The sequence below is a fragment of the Humulus lupulus genome, chromosome X (genome assembly GCF_963169125.1).
Source record: "Humulus lupulus chromosome X, drHumLupu1.1, whole genome shotgun sequence".
NCBI lineage: Eukaryota > Viridiplantae > Streptophyta > Magnoliopsida > Rosales > Cannabaceae > Humulus > Humulus lupulus.
Window position 1 is genome coordinate 189,979,342 of NC_084802.1, and position 26,419 is coordinate 190,005,760.

The window sequence follows — 26,419 nt, forward strand, 5'->3', positions numbered from 1 at the left end:
GACTTGTACGGTTGTGGAAGATGTGTACAAGCTTGGTCTATGTTTGTTTGTTGAGGGGGTTCTGAATGCCATTGAGGGCAAGTTGCACATTTGGCGAGATATTCTGAAAATTGTTGAGGACATAGAGTACTTCTTCAGTTATCCATGGGGGAAGTACTCTTATAGGAGGTTATTGCAGTCTTGTAAGAAGGACATGGTGAAACAAAATGCCAACTATGATGCCAAGGTGCAGCAAGAGTCCAAGTACAGTATGTATGGTTATGCCCCGACCTTACAGTACTGGGCATATGAGGCTATCCAGCAGCTTGCGACAGAGCTTGTTGTGAGCTCGGGAAACATGGTCCCGAGGATGCTTAGTTGGTCGCATCGGAGGAACAAGGATTTCACCAAGTCCGTCATCGCACTGATGTTATTGAAGAAGAATGTAAGTTATATTTTTTTTTTATCTATATGCTTATCTTTTATCATTATTTGAGTTAACCAAATGTTTTATGTTGTTTGCAGTTGATTGTCCTTCCAATGTTGAAGCCTCGACTAGAAGAAAAAGACTATTATTTGTCTTTGACAAAGGGAGATCTTCCCCTTTATCCAGGGCTTGGCCAGGATCCCTCGGAGGCTGATGAGGAGGAGGATGCAACTTTTGAGAAAATTGTGGAGATAGTTTCTCAGGCAGCCAAGATATTTGATGATGCTGCCCCGGGAGAGGAGGTTGCAGGTCCCACCCCTTCTGTTGCCCCAGCCTCAGCCTTCGCCTCAACATCAGTCCTAGCCTCTGCGTCAGCTCCAACACCAACCCCAACACCAGCCTCAGCCTCAGCCCATGAGATCGCCGACTTGATTGAGCGGTTGGACAGAGTCGAGGGTCGACAGGAGACCTTCCTGAAGAACTAGTTAGTGATCTTGGACGTAGTCAGTCAGATCCTGACATTTATTAAGGAGAAACCGAGGGGCTCCAATGAAGATTCAGACTCAGAGTCATTGGATATTCCTCTAGACTATGTTGATGATCCAACCACGCCTCCTACCATCATTGTGACACCTGATGCTGGGACTCCGGGAGTCATTATTGTCAACCCTGAGGATATTGCTAGGGTTCAATTTCAGAGGACTAGATGCCAAAGACGCAAGCTAGATTGGTTTGAGGACTACACCGATCCCACGAGGAAAAGACCTCGCAGTGATGCAGCTGCACCAGCAGAGGAGGCTACACAGGTGCTGGACCCTCTCAAGAAGCCAGATCCCAAACAGTATAGGACAATGTGCAAGTGGCTGCTTGGAGACATGCCCAACAAGACCCCGAGGGATGTAAAGACTGGGAATCACGGTCCAGCGTGGTTTCTGACGTGGAAGACACCCCAGTCGTGGCTCAATGATGGGGTAAGCCATTTGTTTTTACTGACTCGATATGTACTCGATGATAGCTCGATATGAGCTCGATAAGAGCTTGATGGGAGTTTCCAGGATCGATGTGACCTCGATGGAGCTCGATAGGAGTTCGATAGGGATGTTAAAATAGGGTTGTTGTTTACTGTTGATATTATCTCGATGTGAGCTCAATGGAGCTCGATAAGAGTTCGATAGGGTTGTTGTTTACTGTTTGAGCTTAGCTCGATGGAGCTCGATAGAAGTTCGATAAGGATGTTAAAATAGGGTTGTTGTTTACTGTTGAGATTAGCTCGATGTGAGCTCGATGGAGCTCGATAATAGTTCGATAGGGATGTTAAAATAGGGTTGTTGTTTACTGTTTGAGATTAGCTCGATGTGAGCTCGATGGAGCTCGATAGGAGTTCGATAGGGATGTTAAAATAGGGTTGTTGTTTACTGTTTAAGATTAGCTCGATGTGAGCTCGATGGAGCTTGATAGGAGTTCGATAGGTATGTTAAAATAGGGTTGTTGTTTACTGTTTGAGATTAGCTCGATGTGAGCTCGATGAAGCTCGATAGTAGTTTGATGTGAGCTCGATGGAGCTCGACGGTAGCAATTTATGATGGTCTTTGCTAACTTTTTTTATCGTACTCTCTTTATAGAATATTGATGCGGCAGAACACATGCTTCGTATGCGTCGCAAGTATTTTCCCAATATATATCGACAGAATGCAATTGTGATGAACAATTATTTCTCACAAGTGATACCTGCCCGATATGATCAGTACAAGAAAACAACCGACAAAACAAAGTATACTTGGGATTCTAACGTTATGCCCATGTTGACCGGCATCGAGCAGCAGTTTCTGGCATCTTGGGGAGGAGTTGAGGATGTATATTGGTGCCAGAACTATGGACAACAACATTGGTTTGCCATTGAGGCTTCCATTTCTAGTTGGACCCTGACTGTTTACGATTCGGACAACTCGGTGATTAGTGACGCAAAGCTTGACGAAATTATGAGTCCATGGTGCTTTTTGCTTCCTTCTCTGTTAATGCAGAGTAAACTGTTTACTGATAGCTTGATGTTGAAGATTCCATTAGCAGGAAAGAGGCCGCATCAGTTCACATGGCGTCGCAAACAGAAACACGAGCTCACTCAGTCAAAGAGAAGGTAACAAACATTATCTTCATACTAAATTTGTTTCTAACTAAAATTATAGTAATGTACACTTAATGTTTACTTTTTTTTTACAGTGGGGATTGTGGTGTGTATGCTGTCAAGCATATTGAGCATCTAATGGTCGGTCTTCCATTGGAAACTATTTGCGATGAAAATATGGAGGTGTTCAGGAACAAGTGGACCACAGACTTGTGGTACCAAAATTTGTTACCTTGATGATTGTATATATACATAGTCTTTACATGTACAGTTTCTTGTTCACATTTTTTTATAACTTTCATGGGCTATTATCGAGCTAATATCAAGCAATGTCTCTTACCTTATTTCTCCCCCCAAACTCAACATCCTCAAAAAATGTTGCAGTTCCTGTCTCAAAAATATTTCTAATTATGGGATCATAAAACTTATAGCTCCTAGATCGCTCAGAATAACCAATAAAGTAGTTGCTCACTGTTTTGGAGTCCAATTTCTTTTCATGTGGCTTATAAGGCCTTGCTTCAGCTGGACATCCCCAGATGTGAAAGTGTTTTAGATTAGGCTTTCGACCTGTCCAAAGCTCATAAGGTGTTTTTGCAACTGCTTTAGTTGGTACTCTATTTAGAATGTAAGCTGCTGTCTTTAAAGCTTCTTCCCAGAGGGACTTAGGTAAGGTAGAATGAGCAATCATACTCTTTACCATATCCTTAAGAGTCCTATTTCGTCTTTCAGCAACACCATTCATGTTAGGTGAGCCTGGCATGGTGTAATAATGTGGGACAATACCACATTCCTCTAGGAATTTAGCAAACAGTCCTAGATGTTGTTCGCCTGAGCCATCATATCTACCGTAGTACTCACCACCACGATCGGATCTGACGTTTTTAATCCTTTTGTTGAGTTGATTCTCAACTTCAGCTTTATAAGCTTTGAACACATCCACAGATTGAGATTTTTCATGAATGAGATATAGATACCCATAACGTGAGTAATTGTCTATGAATGATATAAAATATTGTTGACCATTCCAAGATGCCGTAGGGAATGGCCCACAAATATCTGTATGAATCAATTCTAAGACATCTAAAGCTCTGTTGGCACCTAATCTCTTGGTTTTGGTCTGTTTTCCCTTGATGTAATCTACACAAACATCAAAGTCTGTGAAGTCAAGAGACTTTAAAATGTCATCAGACACAAGACACTCAATTTTACCTTTTGAGATGTGACCTAAGCATTTATGCCATAATGACGCTGAATTTGCTTTATTTAATTTGCGTTTAGTACCACGTGATTCCACATGCAAGGTTTCATTATAGGATACAATTGTTTCTAATAAATAAAGGTTGTCATAAGCATTCAAATAACCAGTTCCAACAATATTTGAATTTAAAGACAAACTAAACTGATTATTTCCAAAAGAACAACAATATCCAAATTTGTCCAATAAAGAAACCGAAACTAAATTCCGTCTAAAAGACAGTACAACAAAAGTGTCTTTCAAATCCAAATAAAAACCAGTTCCTAACAACAACCTAAAATTCCCAATTGCTTCCACTTCCACTGATTTTCCATCGCCCATGAATATGTGTCTTTCACCATCACTTGGCTTTCAGTTGCTCAGGCAACCCTGCATAGAAACACTTATGTGAGTAGTAGCACCAAAATCTATCCACCAAGTGTTTCTAGGTACGGAAGCTAAATTAACCTCAGAACAGACCAAAGTAAGAATCATACATTTCTTTACACGCCATGCATGATACTTGGCACAATTTTTCTTCACATGTCCAAGCTTGTTACAAAAGAAACAACCATCTGAATCCTTCTGTTGTTTCTTTTAGTTTGGACCCTTAGCAGCTTCATTCTCAGATTTCCTTTTCTTGCTCTTATCTTTAGAGGCACAGGCCAAATGAGCACTTAGGGAACCAAATCAGAGGGCCCGAGAACGATTTTGCTACTCGATTTAGTGGAATATGAGGTCCCGAGGGCTAGGGCTTGTTCTTGAAGTTCTTTATTGGTTTTAGTTCTTGATGGAATTTCTCAATGTATTGTGACTAGGGATTACCGCTAGGCTCAAGGGGGAAATGATCATACTAAGGGTCACCTTATTAAATCGTCGAGGACTCGAGGTAAGAAAACTGCACTTGTATTGAGATTAGGCATTGGTCCCGGTTATTGAATGTGGTTATAACCATGCTTTGAATACCTGGTTACATGTGAATGTATTGAACTATGTATAATTGTATTGTATGTGAGATGCATATATGTTTGTATTTGACTGGAAAGCTCGGCTTATAAGTCGGGGTCGACATTAGCATGTGGAATGCATGTTGTTATGGCTTGGCCAATCCAGGAGTGCGATATGCGCTCGTGCGACCCTATGGCCTCGCAAATATATTGTGTGCTTGCTTGAGTTCGATTATAACTGCTAAGCATGCTATTCATGATTTATATCCAGTTGATTATTTGTTATGTTGAATTGAGTTTTCTTGCTGGGCCTTGGCTCACGGGTGCTACATGGTGCAGGTATGTGCAAAGAGAAGCTGGACCAGCCATGAGTTGGAGAGCTTCGGGGGCAACGTGTACATATGTGGCCTGCTTGACCGCCACTGTCGAGACTTCTTTTGTGGATCTAGGGATTCAGTTTATTTTTCCACTTAGGTTGGCCATTTTGTAACCTGTTTACCTTTGTGTTTATTTATAAACTCTTTTTTGGGATCTCATGTACATAATGATGCTTTTTAATGAAAAGTAATATTCTTTTGGAAATTTTTTTAATACCTAACCCTTTAATTAACTTTAATTACACGTTTAAGTCCAAATGACTTGCTTAACGAGTTAAGCATCATTTTAAACACAATGTAACAGTATTGGATTAGTAGGGCATTACATAACCTAGGTAGCAAGCCATGGAGGTTATCGAAGAATCCGAGGAGCCTTAGGCAATGGTAGTTGATGTGGAGGTGGAAGAACCTCAGGTGGCATTAAATGAGGTCGCCCAACAAGAAGAAGTGTACCCAAGGATAGGCGAAGACCGATTTGAGCTTCAACCATTGGAGGAGCTAGAAGAGGTAATTCTCGATCTAGAAACAACATCAATAGTTGTAAAGATTGGAAAGAATCTCACTACTGAACATAAAAAGGATCTGGTGAAGTTTTTAAGGAAAAACATCCATGTCTTTGCCTGGTCACAGGCTGATATGGTAGGAATCAGTCCGAGTGTGATCATGAAGATGCTAGATTTGGACAAGAATGTACCTACAAAGCAGTAGAGGAGAAGCTTTGGAAGAAGAAGTAGCTCGCCTTTAAAATGCAGATTCATCAAGGAGGCGAAATACCCGACTTGGATAGCCAATTCCGTCCTAGTTCCAAAACCAAACGTAAGGTGGAGGACCTGCATCAACTTCTCCGACCTCAATAAGGCATGTCCAAATGACTGTTTTCCCTTACCTAGAATTGATCATCTAGTCAATGCCACAGTGGGTCAAGAGCTCATGTCCTTCATGGACGCGTATTTTGGATATAACTAAATCGTGATGAACTCTGCTGACTAAGAGCATACTAACTTCATGACCGAGCACAACGTGTATTGTTACAAAGTCATGTCGTTCAGGCTTAAAAATTTTGGAGCAACTCACCAGAGATTGGTAAACAAGATGTTCGCTGACCAAATCGGGAAAAACATGGAAGTGTATGTTGATGACATGCTCGTCAAATAAAAAAATGCCAATAACCATGTATTCGACCTAGAAGAATGTCTTGATGTATTAAGAAAGTACGATATGAAGCTAAATCCCTAAAATTGTACCTTTGGGGTCTCGTCGAGGAAGTTCTTAGGCTTCATTGTCAACTCGAGCGGGAATGAAGCTAATCCCAAGAAAATCAAATCGCTATTAGAGAAGTCTTCTCCCAGATTGCGAAAGGAAGTTTAGATCCTAACTGGGAAAGTCACAACCCTTAAACGGTTCATGTCAAAGTCCACTGATAAGTGCCTTTCCTTCTACAATTTTCTCAGGGGAAATAAATGATTTGAATGGACAAAAGAATGCGAGCATACGTTTCAAGATTTAAAAATGCATCTAGCTGAATCCCCCATCCCGTGAAAACCTGTTGCTGGGGAAAACTTACACCTATTCCTGGGAATAACTGAGAATGCGGTTAGCACTGTGTTAGTCTGGGAGGAAAATTTGGTACGATAACCAGTATACTATATAAGCAAGAGGCTTCTGGGAGCTGAATCTTGATATCCCTTGATCGAGAAGCTCATGTTATGTCTGATTTTGGCCTCAAGGAAGCTTAGATCGTATTTCTAGTCCCACACCATACACGTCTTAACCGATCAACCTTTAAGGCATGCCTTGAAAGAACCTGAAGCATCGATACGTTTGTTAAAGTGGGCCATCGAACTCAGTTAGTTCAAAATTTTATATAAACCACAAACAACCATAAAGGGCCAGGCTCTCGCTGATTTTGTGGCTGAGTGTGCAGGTTTCCAAGATGAGCGTATAAGAGAACCAGTTCAAGAATTGTGGAAGCTCTTCGTCGATGGATCATCAAACGAGCATGGGTTTGGGGCTGGAATAATCTTGATCACACCCGAAGGCCATCGTTTTCATACGACTCTCAAATTTAGGTTTGACGCATCCAATAATGAGGCTGAGTATGAGGCTTTGCTGGCTAGAATTTGGGTCGCCAAAAAGCTAAAATAATAGGCTATCCAGTGCTTTAGTGATTCTTAGCTCGTGGTGAACCAAGTGTTAGGAGAATACCAAGCTCGAGGAATCAAGATGGCAACTTATCTAGCTAAAGTAAAAAACGAACTGCCAGAATTGGAATTCTATTCTATCGAATAGGTTCCACACGAGCAGAATACAAATGGAAACGCTCTCGCCCAACTTGCCACCACCAAAGAGGCGAGCACATTGAATGTAGTCCCAGTTTAATTTCTAGACAAGCCCAACATAGAGGAATAGTCGAGAAAAATTGAGATGATCCATTAAGGCTCGACCTGGATGACCCTAATCGTGGAATCCCTCACCACTGGAAAACTATCGCAAGGACGCACGAAAATTGTTGTACCAGGTCCCGAGTTATGTTCTTGTCGAGGAAGTTCTTTATAGAAGAGGTCATTCCATGCCTATCCTTTGATGTGTTCTACCCGAAGAAGCCCAAACTATCCTCAAAGAAGTCCATGAAGGATTCTGTGGGGATCATGCTGGGGGACAAAGCTTGGCCTTGAAGGTATTGAGGCAGGGTTATTTTTGGCCTACACTAAAGGACTCGATGTCGTATGTTCAATGATTTGACAAATGCTAACGCTTTTCCATGATTGCTCGAGTCGCACCTATGGAGTTGACTATGATCTCCTCGCCTTGACCGTTTTCCATCTGGGGATAGATTTAATTGGTTCATTGCCAATTGGAAAAGGAGGAGTTTTCTATGCAGTGGCGCGATCAATTATTTTATAAAGTGGGTTGAAGCTAAACCACTGGCAACCATAACCTCGAAGAGAGTGCCAGACTTTGTGATAAAAAAATATAATATGTCATTTTGGACTTCCGAGAAGATCGTGTCCAACAACAAAACTCAATTCGATAGCGATCTGTTCACAAACTTTTGTGAGAAGTACGACGTAATCAAGGAACTCAATTTGATAGCGATATATTTATGAAATTTTGTGAGAAGTACGACGTAATCAAGAGTTTCTCTTCATTAGCATATCCTCAGGCTAATGGCTAGGTGGAGGCAGTGAACAAACTCTCAAGACCAATCTAAAAAAACGATTGGAGGATGCTAAAGGGTTATGGCATGAACAACTCCCACAAGTACTTTGGCCTTATAGAATCTTACATCGCACCTTTACTGGGCATACTCCACTCTCACTAACCTATGGAAGTGAAGCCATGCTCTCAAACGAGACCTTGGTGACATCACATAGGTAAATAACCTATCAACGGGAGTGGAATCATGACCTACTAAACGCATCACCGGATCTAATTGAAGAACGGCGAGAGGAATCACAGATACATCTCGCCCATTATCAACAAAGGGTAGCGCAAAACTTCAATTCAAAGGTCAAAGAACAAAGGCACGAACTAGGAGATTTGGAGCTTCGAATGGTGTTCCTAGCCAACAAAGACCATAAAGATGGTGTTTTAGGACCGAACTAGAAAGGATCATATAAAATCGTGGAAATTTTGTGAGAATGAACTTTTAGACTATCTCGGCTAAATGGAGAGGCAGTTCCACGAACTTGGAATGCCTTGCATTTAAAGAAATACTATTAGTAATAGGGTCTATTTGTTAATTTAGTTTATGTTATAATTTTTGCAAGGCTTAATTATAAAGGCCATATCTTTTTAATTTATCTTTGAATTAATAAAAGGTTTCTCTGTAGTTTAAACACGGTACCACAATTTTTCACTAAATCTTGTTTAGTACGAGTTCATTGTGTAAAAGCGATCTAGAATATTTATAAATTATGATCGCTCTGGAGGCATATAACCCTCATTATAGTATTTGAAACATTATGCAAATTTTAAAGAAAATTTTGTATAACTTAGAATTTGGAAATTGGAAATCTTGTAGCTTGTTAAAGATCGAGTTTTCAAAGTAATTTCGAATACAAACTAAGTTAAGAAAATTTAAAGCAACAAAAAAAATCCTGGAACTAAACCAGGTACAAAGAATCCTCGAACTAAACCAAGTCTGGGCCTGAATATTAACAGGTACATGCAAACAAGCAATTAAAACCTTTGGATAGAACCAGGTTCGCGGCCTGAAATTAACTAGTCAACCACCGGACATATTCCTCGATCTAAATGCAATCCCTATAACTATGCGAGTATATAAAAACTTAGAAAGTTTAAAAGCTTAATAATAAATTAATAGAATGGAAAAAGCATAAAGATTGTGGTTAAGTAAATATAAAACAAGGATAAATAACCTCGAATAGAGCCCTAAGGCAAATTGTCCCGACCTATTAGGCCTAATTACAATGGATAAAAAATATCCCCGAGGAAAAGAAAAACATATAAAGCATAAATGGATGAGGCCTTCAACGGTCGTCTCCACTGTCTTGGCCGGTTCTTTCACCAGCTGATCCTGGAATTTGGTGAGGTATCGCCCCCATAGCTCGATGTCCAAGAAGGAGAAGTCACCTTCCTGGTTAAAGCACCATACCTTGTAAAACATTTGTTCCAGGGACTCTGCCAGCTCTGCATCAGCTCCTTTAACCTTCAACTGGAGCTCCTCAACTTTCCCTTGAAGTTGGTCGCGGCTCTGGATCACTTCCATGGCTCGTGCCTTGGCAATCTTCTCATTGTTCCGAGAGGTTTCCAGTTCCGCGTCAAGCTGACGAGTCTTTTCGCGAGCTTGCTCCATTTCCTTAGGGGTTTCATCATCGATTTGCGTGTACTTGTCCCTGACCTTGTCGAGCTCCTTCAAGGATTACTCTGACGCAGCAAGGGCGGAACAAATCCGTTCTCCAGCCCAGATTCGGACAAAACATGACTACATTGGAATATGAATGAAGGGTTTGACCACGAAAAATATGGGATAAATTCTTAGAAAGAAGTAATGAAACTCACGGTCAGACACATCCCCAGAGCAGAGTTCAAAACGGATGGAGCGACCTCTCCCTCAATCGCTTCCATCTCCTTAACGAAGAGCTGATTGAGATGTGTGACCACTTGACTGGTAAGGCCCTAGAACAAAGCTCAGAGATGGTTGGGAAATTTTCCCAACTCGATATGAGCAGCTGGGATGGAAACTGGAGGAGATGCATGGATAACTTGGGGAACTGCAGAATCAGTCACCCAGGGAGCTGGGGGAGGAGCATCCTTGTGGTTGGGAGGGTGTGGTCTCCTTTGGCTGGGCCTGAGTTCCTGTTGAAGCTCCAGCCCTGGAGGTGGTCTTCTTTGAGAGCCGATGCCTCTTAACGATGGGACCAGAACTGGTCTTAAAGGCACTTTTGAGGTTAATGTCGTCCTCTAGAAAATGATTGAAAAAGAGTTAGACAAATTCTAACTATGTAAACAACAAAAAGTAAAAGTACAAGAATCCTACCCTACGAACTAGAGGAGGAAACTACAATGATTAGCTCCAGATTGAGGGCTAGGCTAGCAACGGTATGGAATTCTAACTCTTGGATTATTACGTGTGGGGGAGACCCGAACAAAATTACATCAGGAACCCTTTCAAACTCGAGCTCTTCATCTGGGCTAGGCTCATATTCGACATGCCTAAAGCCCAGGGTGAAGGCACTGCAATCTAAGGTATAACTCGGGTCAGATGTTTGTTCCATATTGCTAAAAAATGCTGGACCTAAAATGGAAGGTGTTATCTACAACTACTATATATTTAGGGTAGGAAAGATTGTGGTGGAGGACCAGGAGGTTGACACATTGTTGCAGCGTGATGTCCATGTCTGGATCCTCAAGGTGCCTAGTCACGACCTTCCTTGGATTGTGTCGATCTAATACAAAACTAGCAGCAACTCGGTTAATATCATTATCATTGTTCCCTTGGCCATAGGTGTCGACTGCTACCCCAAACTTTGCCCGATTTGAGTTATTATCTAGATCGTCCTACGCACCAAGGGCGCGATCTCTTCCTCTTCCTGGACCTCCTTTATGGTGGCCAGGGGCCTCTTCCTGGGAGGACCTCGACAAACCTAGGAAGTCGTGGACCTCTTGTAAATCGTTGCACAAGAAAGTAAAGTAATTAGAATAAGCAAATGTTAAAACACAAACTTTAATAAGGCTAAGGCAAAAACACTCACGAGGCCGGTTGAAATAACGGAAGTTGTAGGTCCGGAATCTATTTGACATAAAGAATTGATCCTTATAGTCATTTGAATGGCTAGGGAGGTCGATGATGGTGACTATTTTTGGAAATCTGGTGAAGTAGTAGAAACCATCACCACCGATTCTGGTGTCCGGATTGGCTTTAAGGCAAAAGAAATATAATACATCTTCAGGAGAGGGGTCCTTCCATTCATTTTTAAGAAATAAATACTTAAGCCTGCGATGAGGCGATAAGTGTTAGGGGAAGCTGGAATGAAGCTAGCTTCACGAAATTTAGAAAGTCCGTGAAATACGAACTCAGTAGGAGGAATGCGCTTGCTTTCAGGTGCTCATCGCTCCATGCCGCGAAGTCATCCTCCAGGGCAATGCAGCTCCACTCTCCCTCTAGTGCAGGTCGCACGCAAAGCTTGGAATCTGTCTTAATCCCATGGTCCCTCATTATTTTGTTCACTTGGGGCATTGAAACTATACGAGAGACTATCCTCTCGGCCTCATAAAAGTTGTTGGCATTTATCTCAATCTCCCTCTCCACCTCTGGTCCAAAGTGGGGGGTGGGGGTTTCAGCAACCTGTTTATCCTAGGAAGAGGAATCTACGATAGCTTTTCTTTTCTTGTTGCTCATTTTTAATGTTTTAGTTCGTCTGATTACAAAACGAATGTTAGAGGTGACCTAGGGATGTAACCTAGTTTCAAGATCATGGGAGAACGCGACCTAAAGATCAAAAGCTTCTTTACTCGAACTAAAGCTTCTATAGGCTGAAAACGTATCTAAAACCCTAATACATGTGCCCACGCATGCCCCTAATTCACGCGCCCTAATCTCGAGAAGTACTATCACCCGGAAGTTGCGTGTCAAAACATTTGTTTTGAAAGGTGATTTTAATGAAAAACCACCCCAGATCCGTTTCGCTTAAGCTACCCAGTTTCAGATCTGAAACCATTAAACTTTTGGCCTAAATTGTTATCCATTCAACCTCAAAACCCAGAAAAAACTCATAAAGTGTCCCTATTTTGTGCTTTACATTCTATCGTTTTTAGTTCTATAAGATGGCAAAAAAATGGTATAGTTCAGGGGTATTTTTGACAAGCGAAAAAAATCGGGGGGTAAAAGTCTACGAGTGCTATAGTTCAGGGAAAAATATTTTGTTCTATAAAAAATTTTGGTCCAAATTTGTGCTGGTTATAAATAAGAATAACCTCTAAAATGTAATTAGTTTTATGTTTTTTAAATCTCGTATTAAGAAAGTATACCTATATGTAGTAATAATTATGTATACAGTCAAATATATATATATATATCTATATATGTTGTACCCTAAAAATACAAGCTAAATTGTCTTGTTTGAGGTACTACAGTCAAGCAATAGATGAAGGTTACAAGACTGAAGACATTTCATTAACTCATATTAAATAGCTCGAGATTACATCATCGAGTTGGGCTATCATGAGATCCTCCAGATTGCCCTAAATATCTGTGATAGAGATCGAATAACACAACGTCTAGATCGCCCCCGTCAGTCTTCAAGCATTACTCGGGTCAGATCACCCTGGCGTATAACCTCTAGTTGGAGAATATATTTAGCTTGCGACAGTCCTGTGACACGCATAAGATGCAAGTTGTCCCACCTTAAAGGCTCATAATTTTTTGCTCGAGTTGAACCACGAGACTCATAATATACAAAATCAAACTCATTAGAAAACCTACATGGTCAGTTGGGCTTGCTCGTCGCAGCCTAATTGTATGCCCAAAAACACTTTTTGAAGCAGCTTTGGAGACTTAGAAAATTCTCTCCATTATATTTTGCTTGCTAAACATGTTGAAATATGAGTATAACAGAGGTATTTTGTATTATTTGATAAAATACAATAATGTAATTTGATATTATTGAAACTATAAGTGTAAGTAAATGTCTTAGCAAAACACATCAAGATAAAATAGTATATACCTTATTATGATTTTTTTCTTGAATTTTAAAGTTCTTTTTTATTTAAAGGAAAAAAAAAATAATGCAAAATTTAAATGGGGTGTTCATCGGTCGGTTTGGTCAGGTTATAACATATTTTAAGCAACCAAATGTAAAAATTGGGTTGAAAAAATCTAACTCTAACCCATCCAATTAAGAAAAGAAAAAAGTTAACTCGTCCAATGTTTTAGGCAGCTTGATCGGATTAACCCGTTCAAACCGATCTTTAGTTTTTTTTAATTGATCAAATAATTAGATTCAACAAACTAAATGTTTAATATACATCTTCCAAACTTACACATATTATTCTAAATTGAAACCTTAAAATATTATTCTAAATTTATTGTTAAAAATTTTAAAATAATATTTATTATTACGTATAATATATGTAATAGTATACGTAATATATGTATGTATAAATGAAGAAAAAAAAACTCATAATCGTTTTATTTAGATTATATTGGGCGAGTTAGTATAATTCTCAAACTGACCAATATAATAATTGGGCGATTTGAATTTTGTTGGTTTTTTATGTTTGGTTTGAGTGTTGTATTCGGGTTGAATAGTTTGCAAAATTATAATTTAAAGGTTAGAATCGGAAACATCAGATGGAAACTTATTGAAACCTAAAGATTAATAGATACATCAGGTTAAGAATGTAAGTGTCAAATTTTAAGATTGTAACCTAAGTTTTTTTTTTTTTTTTTTTTTAAAAAAAAGGGTGCTTAGGGATTATCACTCAAAATAACCCTTTCGAATACAATACACAGCCTTACCATTAGAGACAGTAGGCAAATAGAAATTGAATCCTTTATTCTCGTGTGAGCTCCGATTCTCTCTAGTTGCTCTGACAGTCTTTGCTGTAGCGTTCCCAGGGAGAGAGAGAGAGAATGACGTTGTTTCACTTCTTCAATTGTGCGATTCTTACGTTCGGACCTCACGCGGTCTACTACTCCGCCACGCCTCTGTACGTTTCTTCTTTTTCTGCCCTTAGATTTTTGTTTTGTGCAGATCTACCGCAATTTCAAAATTTTAGCTTTACTGTTTCTGAAAGAAAGAAAGAGAACCCCCTTAATCAATTCAACATTGGAATCTTTAATTTCTGTGTGTGATGGAGTGAAAGGATTTTCCTGTGCGAAGATTTATCTGTTGTCTAAAATTTATGAGAACTGATTTGCAGATCCGAGTATGATACACTTGGTACCTCTATTAAATCTGCTATCGTTTATCTCGTTACAGCTTTAGTCAAGGTTTGTTTTTATGGCTAATCATATTCAATTAATACGCATCCATGCGAGTTATTTCAATCTTCTTTGACTGCCTCTAATTATATACCCAATTTGTGTTGGCAGCTTGTTTTTCTTGCAACTTTTCTTAAGGTGTCGGAGACTGACAACTTCGATCCTTACCAGGTAATTTAGTCTACGATGGATACTTTTATTTGCATTATAGTTCATTTATACGCACACATATGTTTCTAGTGTAATCTTGGTATGTAGCTTCTACTTTGTTGCTCGATCTTCATAGCTTTAATAGAAGGGGCCTTTTATGTTTATTTACTAAGTTGGCATTTAGCATTTGTGATATTGACTTGAAAGTATATGTTATACAATATCAGAATTCGGATATTACGGTTGTTGAAAAAAATCATTCAGTAACATTGATTTAGTTAAGGTTGAAAATGGACTGTGGTTTATATTGAAATGAAGGTGCTTGACTTGCCACCAAGTAATTGATTGAAGGGAGACCATGTGAGACCAGGAAACCCAGAAAGGTGGACTGGAGGCCCTTGATCCTTCAAAGTTGGATTTATTTATTTTTCTTCATTGGTTGGATCAATTAAGATCTTGGACGCAACTTTGGACTCCTAAATTCTCAAGTGTGCATTTACAATGCATTTTCATTTGTCTAGAAACGATGAACATTGGAATTATGAAAATTTTATGTGGTCACATGTCATCATTTCAAAGAATAAGATGCTAAATGGGTACTTAGAAGCTTCTAAAATAACTCCTCTTGTTCATAAAATTTCGGTTGGAGTTACATCACCTAATTCTGCCATTTTACTTGCAGGAAGCATTGAAAGCTTTAATTGGTTTTATAGATGTTGCTGGTCTTTACTTCGCATTGACTCAGTTGACTCACAGAAATATCTCTCAAAACCATAAATTTCAAGCAGTTGGACTTGGTAAGGAAGACCTTATGAATTTAGTAAAGAAACCAGTTAATTTATGTTATTGTTAAGGGACATAATAAAATAAAAAGAGTTCCAAATCCAAAATCAAGTTATTCTCTTAGCTTGTAGTCTCTATTACTTGAGGAAAAGCTTTTAATATTTTCTAGGGTTAATTTGCTGTTTACAGGATGGGCTTTTGCTGATTCTGTTTTGCATAGATTGGCACCTCTTTGGGTAGGTGCCAGAGGATTGGAATTTACTTGGGATTTCATCCTACAAGGCCTTGAAGCGAATGCAAATCTGGTAAACTTATTTGCTCTTCTGTTAAGACCTGTAATATGAAGTTAACAATCTGGAGCTGTATGAATTCATTTTCATTTTTATAGATAAGCTTCATGCTTGTTTTGGAGTGAAATTTCCATCGCCTCAGAATCAGTATTTTACCTATTTGTTTATAGGTGTTCAGCATATCTCTTGCTGCATTGGGATCCTTGATGTGGCTTCGGAAAAACAAACCCAAGACATTGATTCCCATAATATACGTATGTGCAGGGATTGTAGCAACCATGCCATCTATCACAAGGTTTGGTGTTTCTATGATCATAATTTTTTTTTGTGTGCGTGTGTCTCGATGCATCTTCTCTATTCAGTTTCAGCCATAACTGCGACGTTTTCAGTTCATAAAATATGCACAAAAAAACTTTAAAAGTTTCCACTTACAATGTGTCTGCCATCTGCATCACCGCACATCTTGAATGGTTTATTGGCCTGGGTTGTTTCTCCTTTTGGAATTTTGACAAGTGATGATCATGTCTGTTCATGTTTTTCCAGCTATCTTAAGCGAGGCTTGGGCTGGCACTTCCCAAAAGTGGTTGGCTTCCAATTATCCATCTCTCTGGTGATGGCTTTGATCAGTTGTCAGCTCTTTTCTGCTTGTCAGAGACCCTCAAACTGAGGAATCCTACGACTGGATTTTTTACCCGGTGATATCAAGACTTCTTTTTCTATTTGATTTTCCCCCGAGAATATCTGTTATTTTTTTTTTTTGAAGAACCGATGATAACTGTTTTGGTTCATTTAAATCGTAGAATGCAAGCTTATGTACTGGTAGTGAGAGTTACTTACTTGTAGACTGTAGATGTATGTACCCACCACCCTAATTTATCTTTGGGCATTCGAACTCCTTGGTGACTGCAAAGCCTGGCGATTGGCGTTCACTTGCCTTATGTTTTCCAATAACGTATTTTGTTCGAAGATCACGAGTGTTTAATTAGATTCAACTTATGGCCTTCTTTTTCACAGATTCTATTCTTACCAAATGAATTCAAATTTTATTATGGAAATTTCACTCTAATGTATGAATGTGCAGAGTAATTAAAATATATGCCAACATTAATAAGCATCCCAAAAGTATGCTAGTTTGTAAAAAATGGACTTCATTTTCCGTCACTATTATCAGTCCCAATCTCTCTCTCTCTCTCTACAGTGATACATATCACCACCAACAACCACCTCGCCACGATGAAAAAACACATCTTAATGTTGCTCCCATCGTTATTATCCTTATCACCATTGACATCTCTACTCTCTTCATTTATTTTTAAGTTTTAATGAGAAAAAATCTAATCCAAAACATAAACCTAAGAAAATATTAACTTAAAGACACTAATTTATAGATTTCAAACAATTTAGTACACGATTTTTGGGTTTTGTTTGTATTTTTTTCTTTTCAGATCTAGAAAACGATGTTGGTCCGATGCCAGTGCGGTGGTGTATTGAAAACATGGCTTTTTGCAAAAAAAATTTGATAAAAACTTTTATGAAGCATAACTTTTCAATTTGATAAAAACTTTCATAAAGTATAACTTTTCACTTGGATATCAGTTTTATGTAAATTTTTTTAATTTCAATATTTTTTTTCGAGATCTATACACTTAGAATATGTAGAAGTGCAATATTTAATTGTGTTGAATACAAATTTTAGAATTTTGGCCTAAAAATTTGTATTCAACACAATTAAATATTGCACTTCTACATATTCTAAACGTATAGATCTCGAAAAAATAATTATATTAAAAAAAATTACCTCAAACTAATATCCGAATGAAAAATTATGCCTCATGAAAGTTTTAATCAAATTTCATCGTAGAGCATTGTACATGCATTGCATGAGCATCGTTAGACATTATTATTATTATTATTATTATTTTGCCAAAAACCATTTTATCAATTCATCATCGCACTAACATCGTTAGACATTATTTTTTTGCCAAAAAAATTATGTTTTCAAGGCACCATCGCATCAATATTGTTAGGCATCACTTTTTGGCCTAAAAACCATATTTTCAAGGCACCACCACATCAACATTGTTAGACATCATTTTTTTTTTGTAACTTTTCAAAGTTCTAGATCTGGAAAAAAAAATACAAATAAAACCGAAAAATCTTGTACAAAAATATTTGAAATCTATAAATTAATGCCTTAAGTCAATATTTTCTTAAGTTTAAGTTTTGGATTAGATTTTTCATCATTAAAATTAAAAAAAAAAAAAAAAAGGAAGAGAGGGCTTAGATGGGGTACTTCAATGGTGATGAATATAATAATGGTGGTGGCAGCATTGAGATGCGTTTTTTCATCGTGTGGAGGGGGTGATGGATGGTGGTGGTATCTTTGTAGAAAGAGAGAGATAGATTGGGACTGTTAATAATGAGAGGAGCAATAAAGTCCTGTTTTTTTTTAACCAAATGGCGTACTTTAGGGATGCTTACTAATGCTGGCATGTATTTTAATTATTCTACATTTCATGCATAAAGTGTGAAATTTCCTTATTATTATTTTGTAATAACTAGTACGAGATCTTCTACAAAAAGGCATGTTAGAAAAGAAATCGTTCTAAAGTATCCCTTGACTCACTCCGAGTAAAGTATAAATCATGTTGTGACTTTTCCACTAGCTTATCTCCTAGGATCGTCTCATGGAAAGTAACCCTAGCATAACCAAATAATAATGAAGCACCACACACATGCCACATATATGCCAAATATACCCGAAATTTCCAAAATATGAAAATCTCCCAATTAATCAGAAATAGGTTCACATGCATATTTAATATACCTAAACATGCATATCAAGTCATATTATGATATAACTCACATAATCACATAATGATACACATAAGTATCACATAATTCCAAAAAATTTCATCCTGGCCCCTAATCAAGGCCCTAAGCCTTATTCCGAAATTTCGGTCATTACAGTTGGGGATGGATTTGTGATTAGTTTTTGGGATAATTCTGATGCCCATGCTATGTTGTTAAGAGTCCTAGACTAAATTCTGGCTTTAGTACATATTTAAGTTGAATTTTGGTGATTTTAGCTCGGGGAATAGGCAAGAAGAGAGCGGCAGATTGTGGATTTGTAGGGTCGCGTCGCGGCGCTGCTCTTGAGCACCACAACCTGCATGAACTCAGAGGCCTAAGGGGGGTTTGCTGAACCGCCTTAGCGCCACAACGCTGGGCAGGGTTCCCCACGACGCGTGCCAAGGGAAGTGCCTAGGAATGCTTTCTAATTTGTGGAGGGTCGCAGCGCCTCTGAGGAGCGTCGCGGCTCAAATAGAGAGTGTTGGCCGAATAGGGTTTTTAAGCTCAGGAACTCAAACTTAGGGGCTCGGTAAGGATTTTACTACCTGATTTTGTAGAATTCGAAGTCTCAGAGGCTAGAACTAGATTCGAAAGTCTTTATTTGCCTAAGGTTGATGGACGTTCCATATTATTGTGACTTAGGGCTAATCCGGACGTTTGACGGGGATCGTATCTAGGACGCTTACCCAGAGCTTGCGGAGTTTAGGTAAGAAAACTGTCTGTGCACGTAGAGAAGGCCATGGCCTGATTATCTGTGCTCGTATTGTGCTTAGTGTTGTGTAAATGTTTGTAACAATTATGTCATACATGTGTTTGTGATAGAGCGGATAGGGATGGGGTCGGCAAGGGTTGGGATTGGCAAGGGCCAGAATCGGCAATAAGCATGCTGAATGCAGGCTGCCTTGGCATGGCCATCTAAGGGTGTTGTACTCACCCGCTCGGTTAGGACCGTGAACTTGGTGCCTAGTAACGCACCTTGACCGACTTAGGCCATTGTTGTCAATTGTAATGGATGCATGTGAATTGTCTGTTGTGTTTGTTTAGTTATGCACTTATTGAAATGAATTGTTATATGCTATGCTAGTGAAGTTTTCTTGCTGGGCCTTGGCTCACGAGTTCTCTATGGTGCAGGTAAGGGCAAGGGAAAGGCCGACCAAGCATGAGTTGGAGGGCATGGAGCGGTGCATACATGTTTGGCCTACCTTGCCGCCACGGCTAGGATATTTTTGAGGAACGCAGTGTAAATTTCTGATTTTGTCACCTAAGTCAATTGTACAATGACTTTGGAGTTGTAAATATGTCTTAAACAAAATTTTGGGATCCCAATGTAACTTTTCTATGATTTTAATGGATGTTTAAACCTTTTATATGGAAATTTTATTAAGTGAGTCTTTACTTTAATTTAATCACACTTTTGGGTCTAATACCTCAATTAGCGAGTCAAATACACATTTTAACAATCACATGGTAACGACTCTAGGGTAGTAGGGCGTTACAGAATCCCAATCTCATTCCATTGTTGTTTCTTCAAGCAATCTGGAGGAGGAGGCTAGGAATAGAGATTTTTTGACAACAAATCTTCATTTGTGTCAAGCTTTGTTACATTTGTTGTTCACATAAAATCATAGACTTGTGATTTTATGTGTGAAGGTTCTACATCTACAAAGGTCTACTCTATACTTATTTATTTATGTTTATGTATTTTACAATCTTCTTCCATTAGAGTTTAGAATACTTGTGACTATTACTTTGAGTTGTAATACAAAACCAAGGTTATAAGCCTTTAACCCCCAACAAGAGCCCCCTGGCTCATTCCTTGTTGGTTGCTTGGACCTAGCAGCAGCTCCTTCGAAGGCATAAATTTTGAATTCCTAGACATATATGCATGGAATATAACATGTTTATTGGGGATAGATAATACAAAAAAGAATACAGAAGTGAAGTGGCTAGCAATAATACCCGAACTACAAGTGTTACTCGCTACATTATCTAAGCTACTTCTACTGCTAACTAAAGAGTCATTTGTCTCAAGAAACTCTAAGTTATAGCTATTGGTCGATGGAATAAATCTACCATCCTTATCAAACATATCGGTAGGGATGGGGAGTAAGTTAAGTAAATCGTTACAGAAATTATTACCATTTTCACCCCCGAAGAAGAGAATTCCTTGCGACCAGGCCTCTCCAGCATTTTTCTCTTGCCTCGGAGGCAGCCTGATCATTAGTGCCTTCTTTAGTGGACCTCTCTGTGGTTGAATCCTTCCTAACGTTGTGAGGTTGGAAAAGACCGACCAACCTGAGATTTTACAGTGCCCAAATACTTGCAGCGCTTCTATTTTGCAGTCAAGCTGGTAAGGATGTCAACTCGATCCATCATGGCCTTGGTGGGGTGTGGTTAGTGCCATGGACCTAAATAAAAGAGAGAAAAGAATAGTACTAAGTATAGGCGAATAGAGACGTATTGACCATAATTGAAGTATAGTAGTAAGAAAATTACCTCCCCAAGTGAAGGTTGAATTATATGCGACCAAGTCCGTCGTTAGGAAGTATTCTCTCTGGTACTTCCCTGCATTAGACTTGTAGGTGGAATCAGCCAAGAAAGTCTTTGAACTGTCTTGATGACAGAAGTGAAAGAAACCTGTATTATTATGCTTCTTGTTGGATTTGACATCAAACAGGTAATTGATCTCGTGAGGGGTTGAAATTGGCCACTTCCTTAAACTGTAAAGGATATATAATTTCGATTGCTTTCTATATCCATCTGGTGTTATATATGGAAGGGAGCAATCTAGAATATTTGGGCACCCCTTGGAAGTAGTCGTGAAGAGGCAGAGTGGCACCAGCCTCAATGTTGTACCTCGATCAGGCGCTGAAGGCACCCTCAATGACATTGGAGCGCTGTTCGGGAGATGGTTTGTACAAAGTAACCCCGTGAATTCCTTACTTCTTGGGGAGATTAGTGTAGAGTCCAAGAACTTTACTTAGCTAGTTAGATAATAGTAGTAATAGTAATAGCTAGTAGTAGTTGTAGTATGTTTATGACTGTGGATTTTGGTTCAAGCCGGGACTTAGTTGGACACTCGTAGTAACACTTGTAGATTTTATAAGTTTAACCTATAGTTTAAGAATATTAATTATAACATAAGGTTTGATTAATATTGTTGGTTATTAATATCGTAATTATTATAACCTAAGGTTTGGATAGAGCCAATAAGAATATGACACTTGTCATGAGCATAGTTATTCCTAAGGTTTAGATAGAGCCAATAGGATTATGACACTTGTCATATGCATGATTATTAAGGAATTATTATTTTAATGATAAAATAAGGGAAATATAAGACTTAGTCTTCACCAGAATCTGTTAGGAGCATGACATTGGTCACAATTTTATTTATTTGTGGATTAGGTTAGATAATTAAATAGATTTTTCGTAACTTTAGGATACTGTAGCTTCCGACCTATTTTTGACCAAGTTATGTTATGAATTTTGAAAAATAGTATTTCTAGAAAGTTGTAGATAATTGAATTAGTTTTCTAACGGTATAAAGAGAGTCTAAATCGGAGTTCTGTAGCTCTAGATATGTTGATTTTACTGCAGGTGAGTTTAGAGTTACGAGATTTAGGGAGTTAGAAATTAGGATTCTATTTGTTTTTAATTTTAAAAAAATTAAGCTTTGACTCCTTAAACCTCTCTCTGAACAATTTGACCAAGTCCTATTCCTTTGGCTAAAGAATATTCAAATATTTTCAATTAAATTCATTATTTTTATTCAAAGCCAAAAAGAAGATTTTTATTCCTATAACTCTATAAATATGACCTAGTACCAAGCCTTTTCATTTATTCTTCAAGCTGAGTTCAGAGCCTACAAGCTACTAGGTTTACTTTAGAGTGTTAAACACTTGGGTTGGGGTTATAAGCTTTATCGTTCTAATCTTATTAGACACTTGGGAAGTAAGGTTCATAGTGTGTATTTCGGTTTTGAGGTGTAGTTCGGTCATAGCAATTTCAAAGGTATTCCTATTCTTAGTTTCTTTTCTGTATTGTTTCATTAGTTCTTATAGTTTTTCTCTACTCAAATCATAACTCAGTATTCTTTATTCTTGATTAGGCATCTTAAGTTCTTCAAACTTGAGATTTCTTGTTGGTAAGTATCTTCTCGATGGTTTAGTTCATTCATCTTCATCTCTTTCTTTTAGAAAACTCACCTCTCTATTAATGGTTTTTAGGAGTGTTCCAAAATCCTGACCTTGTTCTCATCATCCCGGTATTTTTGGTAAGGAAAATAGGATAGTTTTATATGCTTATATGTTATGTTGATATGTTATGATAAGTTATGCTATAGTATGTTATGTTATGTTTTCTTATGTTTCATGGTTATAATTTACCCTACCTCAGATATTAGATAGGAGACGTAGATGGGTTATCATAAACCTACCATATGATCTAACCTACCTCAGATATTAGACAGGGAACGTAGATGGTTTATCACATGTCTTAATGACCATTAACAGTGTAGTCATATATGGTATACATCTTTATAGTCATATGTTCATATGTTTATGTTTATGATATATGTTTTTATAGTCATATGTTTTTAGTGTATGCTTATGATTTATTATGTATGTTTTATAGTATATGATGTAGTTTTATGCTCATGTATGTGATGTATGTTTTTAGTAGGTTTTCCTTGCTGGGCATTAGGCTCATTCCTTTATTTTTAGTGTGATGCAGGAAATGAATATGGAAGGCGGAAGGATTCTTGGTAGCTTGGCTTGTGTGTTGGGGATGGATGGAATGTGTGGACTGCGTGTCGATTGAGGATGAAGTTATTTATGTTTAGTCTTTTAAATCATGTTTTTCCGCATTTAGTTTTGTAAACAATTTTTCTTAGTTTAAAATTATGTTTTATGTTTTAAACAATAGGTACCCATGCCATATTTTCTATTATTATGTATTTGATACAATATTTTGATATTTAATAAAGTTATATTATTTCTTATGTATCTTTCCCAAAATAATAGCTATGTATAGTAGATCTAATGGTCCAAGGTCTTAGAAATAGTTGGGTCATTACAATTCGCCACCACTATGTCCAGTCGGAGTGACGTACCAAGGGATTTGTTTCTTCTTGGTACCTAGTTTGACGTTAGCATGAGAAAGAAGCACCTCAAGAACATCTTCCTCTGTAGCTTTTAATGCATCCCCACTGGTCGCCCTACGACCCACATGAGTATCTCTCCATTTTCTATGACCAACTTGTTTAACCCTAGACATCTTGGTCAAAGATCTAGGAGGTGGGGTATTATTAGTGGCTTCTAGAGGTGGGGTTTGAGAAAGAAGAGGAAGTGTAATGCCCCAAATTTTCTAATAAGGTTTAAGACCTTGATTAAGAGGCTGGGAGGGACATAATTGATTTATTATATTATTAAATGATTATATGCATGTTTATGTGAATTATATTATTATATGATGATAAATGCATGCATATGGGTCCACATTTTATTATAAGGGCATTTTGGTAATTTGGCCCGTTGAGGGCGTGATTGTGTATTTTCATGCATGTGGGTGAGTTATAAATAATACCACATTATATGTGGATTTGTTCGAGCCATTTGGCAAGAGACGATCATGGAATGCAAATTATCGGTCTAGTCATAATGGGGTTAGTTTCGGGGCCTGGGGTGAGTCTCGGGATAATTTGGTGATTAGAACGTTGCCGGGAATTAAAGGGTAGCGAGATATGAATTATTAGCATTTGAGAATATTGAGAATAACGAGAATTAAAGGGTGTTAATTATAATTAATGAGATAGGCGGGAAATGACGATTTTACCTTTGGAAGTCTTTAGAGGGATTTAATTGACCTAGGGGCAATATTGTCTTTTTACCTAAGGGTTTTATTCATTTAGAAGGCTATAGAAAAATTGAAAGCAAAACAGAGCATCATTATCATCCTCTCTCTCTCTCTTCTCGATCATCATCCTTCTTCTTCTTCCTTTGTTTTTTTTAAACTCCCTTTGAGGATCCAAGCTAGGAGAGCAAGGCTTGGGGGCTTAGGACCTTGGTTCAACCATTGAAGAGGATCTAAAACAAGCTAGAGGTACGGAATTCAGCCATGAAAATCTTTGGTTTATACTCTGTTTTTCATTTAGTTTTCAGTTGAGAAATTTGAGATGATTAGTTGAGAATCAATGGAAGTTTTTGAGAAAGTTTTTTTGGGTTTTGATGAGGTTGTGGTATGAATGAATTTTTGGGGTTAAAATATAGGTTTGGATGATATTTGGGATTAGTTTTGGAAGCTTAGTTTTCAGGGGAAATCGCAGGGAAGAAGACTAGGGAAAACTGGTCTGCAGTTGGCGCCCCAGTGCTAGGCAGGGCAGAGAGTGAGACTCTCTCTGTTTTGGGGCAGCGCCCCAGCGCTGATCCATTTTCTAGCAAGCCTATTTTAGGGCTCGGGATGACTTTGGGGGCTCGGGGGATGGTTCCACTACCCTGTTTGGGTAGTTTGGGAGTCCCGAGAGCACAGGATTGGTCCCGAGAGTGAGGTTTTAGATTATAAACCTTTTTATGATTTATTTTATTGATGGGAGTCCATATTTTGTTATGACTAGGTGACCGCTAAAGGATCAAAGGATTGATCATTCTCAAGGGTCGTTCTTTTATTAATTCTTGCTCGAACCCAAGGTAAGAAAACTGCACCCTATATATGTGACATGTGTGGTTATTATTGAGGCATGTCGAGTGTATAAATGTGATGCATGTGATGCACGAGGAACATGTGGTTAGGGTGTGTCATGAATGTTAAATATGAGGTTGGTCAGATCTTGAGTCTTTGTGTTTGTGCATGATCCTAATTATGCTATCAATTGTTAAGTAAGCATGCTAAATGCCCTGTATTCGAATATTTGACATATGATATATACCTGGTAGCATTGCTTACTTGTGTGTGGGTGTTACTGACCTAAGAGTTAGAAGCGGCATTAGCGTCATGAACGCAGAGCCGATAAAAGATTAGATCTAATCGACATTGACATTGAATTACTCATATGGGGTATTAATGTTGGACCGACCCTAAGTTCGATGAAAATTATAAGGGCTTGTCTAGTCTACGACTAGTTACTCAGAGCCAGGGCCAAAGGCCTAGGTGGCTGTTTTGTCACATGGCTAAGGGAAACAGAATCCCACGTTAGTGACTTTATGGTCACTCGGTAGGTTTATGTTGGTGACTATTCATCAGATACCTATCTCATTTAAGCTAGTGAAATGATCACTTATTTGTAAAGCCCAGGTGACTCTATCGTCACATGGCTAATGGGAACAGAACCCACCTTAGTGACTTTTACAACAGTCACTCTTCTATTTAGGGCTAAAAGCCTTGGATGATTATTATGATCATCGATTGATCTTTTATACTCAACATTACGTGAACTTATTTGCATGCGTGATTAAGGCTGTAATTGCTAGGCATGCACTTTATGATCTGATGACATGTTATTACTGTTCATGAGCATATTGAGTTTTCTTGCTGGGCTTCGGCTCACGGGTGCTATGTGGTGCAAGTAAAGGCAAAAGAAAGCTGGACCATCCTTAAGTTGGAGAGCTTAGGTGACGATGTGTACATAAGCAGCTGCTCGACCGCCACGGCCGAGGGTTGAAAGAGGAACTAGGGTTAGACCATGTTTTTCCGCTTAGAACGGCTGGTTGTAAATATTTTCTTGTAATAGACCTTTAAATCATATTTTTGGGATCCCAATGTATACAGTAAACATTTTAATGAAACATTATATCTTAACCAAAATTTTTAATC

At 38.4% G+C, this 26,419-nt stretch overlaps 2 protein-coding genes across 2 annotated transcripts; both read left to right on the forward strand.

Annotated features, from left to right (window-relative positions):
- The first annotated feature begins 1,999 nt into the window (after positions 1 to 1,999).
- LOC133807020 (uncharacterized) lies at positions 2,000 to 2,774 on the forward strand. The gene is made up of 2 exons (XM_062245137.1): positions 2,000 to 2,540; positions 2,624 to 2,774. The coding sequence occupies exons 1-2, from the start codon at positions 2,050 to 2,052 to the stop codon at positions 2,763 to 2,765; spliced, it is 633 nt and encodes a 210-aa protein (XP_062101121.1). The 5' UTR covers positions 2,000 to 2,049; the 3' UTR covers positions 2,766 to 2,774.
- An 11,270-nt stretch (positions 2,775 to 14,044) lies between these two features.
- On the forward strand, positions 14,045 to 16,766 carry LOC133803431 (uncharacterized). Its single transcript, XM_062241475.1, has 7 exons — positions 14,045 to 14,260; positions 14,474 to 14,543; positions 14,646 to 14,705; positions 15,367 to 15,481; positions 15,657 to 15,772; positions 15,928 to 16,052; positions 16,301 to 16,766. The coding sequence occupies exons 1-7, from the start codon at positions 14,184 to 14,186 to the stop codon at positions 16,422 to 16,424; spliced, it is 687 nt and encodes a 228-aa protein (XP_062097459.1). The 5' UTR covers positions 14,045 to 14,183; the 3' UTR covers positions 16,425 to 16,766.
- The last annotated feature ends 9,653 nt before the right edge of the window (positions 16,767 to 26,419 follow it).

Bases quoted from the DNA above. Each gene is read 5' to 3' on its own strand.
- LOC133807020 (XM_062245137.1), top strand. From the start codon at position 2,050: ATGCTTCGTATGCGTCGCAAGTATTTTCCCAATATATATCGACAGAAT. The intron at 2,541-2,623 runs GTAACAAACATT...TTTTTTTTACAG, and splicing joins CTCACTCAGTCAAAGAGAAG to TGGGGATTGTGGTGTGTATG.
- LOC133803431 (XM_062241475.1), top strand. From the start codon at position 14,184: ATGACGTTGTTTCACTTCTTCAATTGTGCGATTCTTACGTTCGGACCT. The intron at 14,261-14,473 runs GTACGTTTCTTC...ACTGATTTGCAG, and splicing joins TACTACTCCGCCACGCCTCT to ATCCGAGTATGATACACTTG. The intron at 14,544-14,645 runs GTTTGTTTTTAT...TTGTGTTGGCAG, and splicing joins TCGTTACAGCTTTAGTCAAG to CTTGTTTTTCTTGCAACTTT.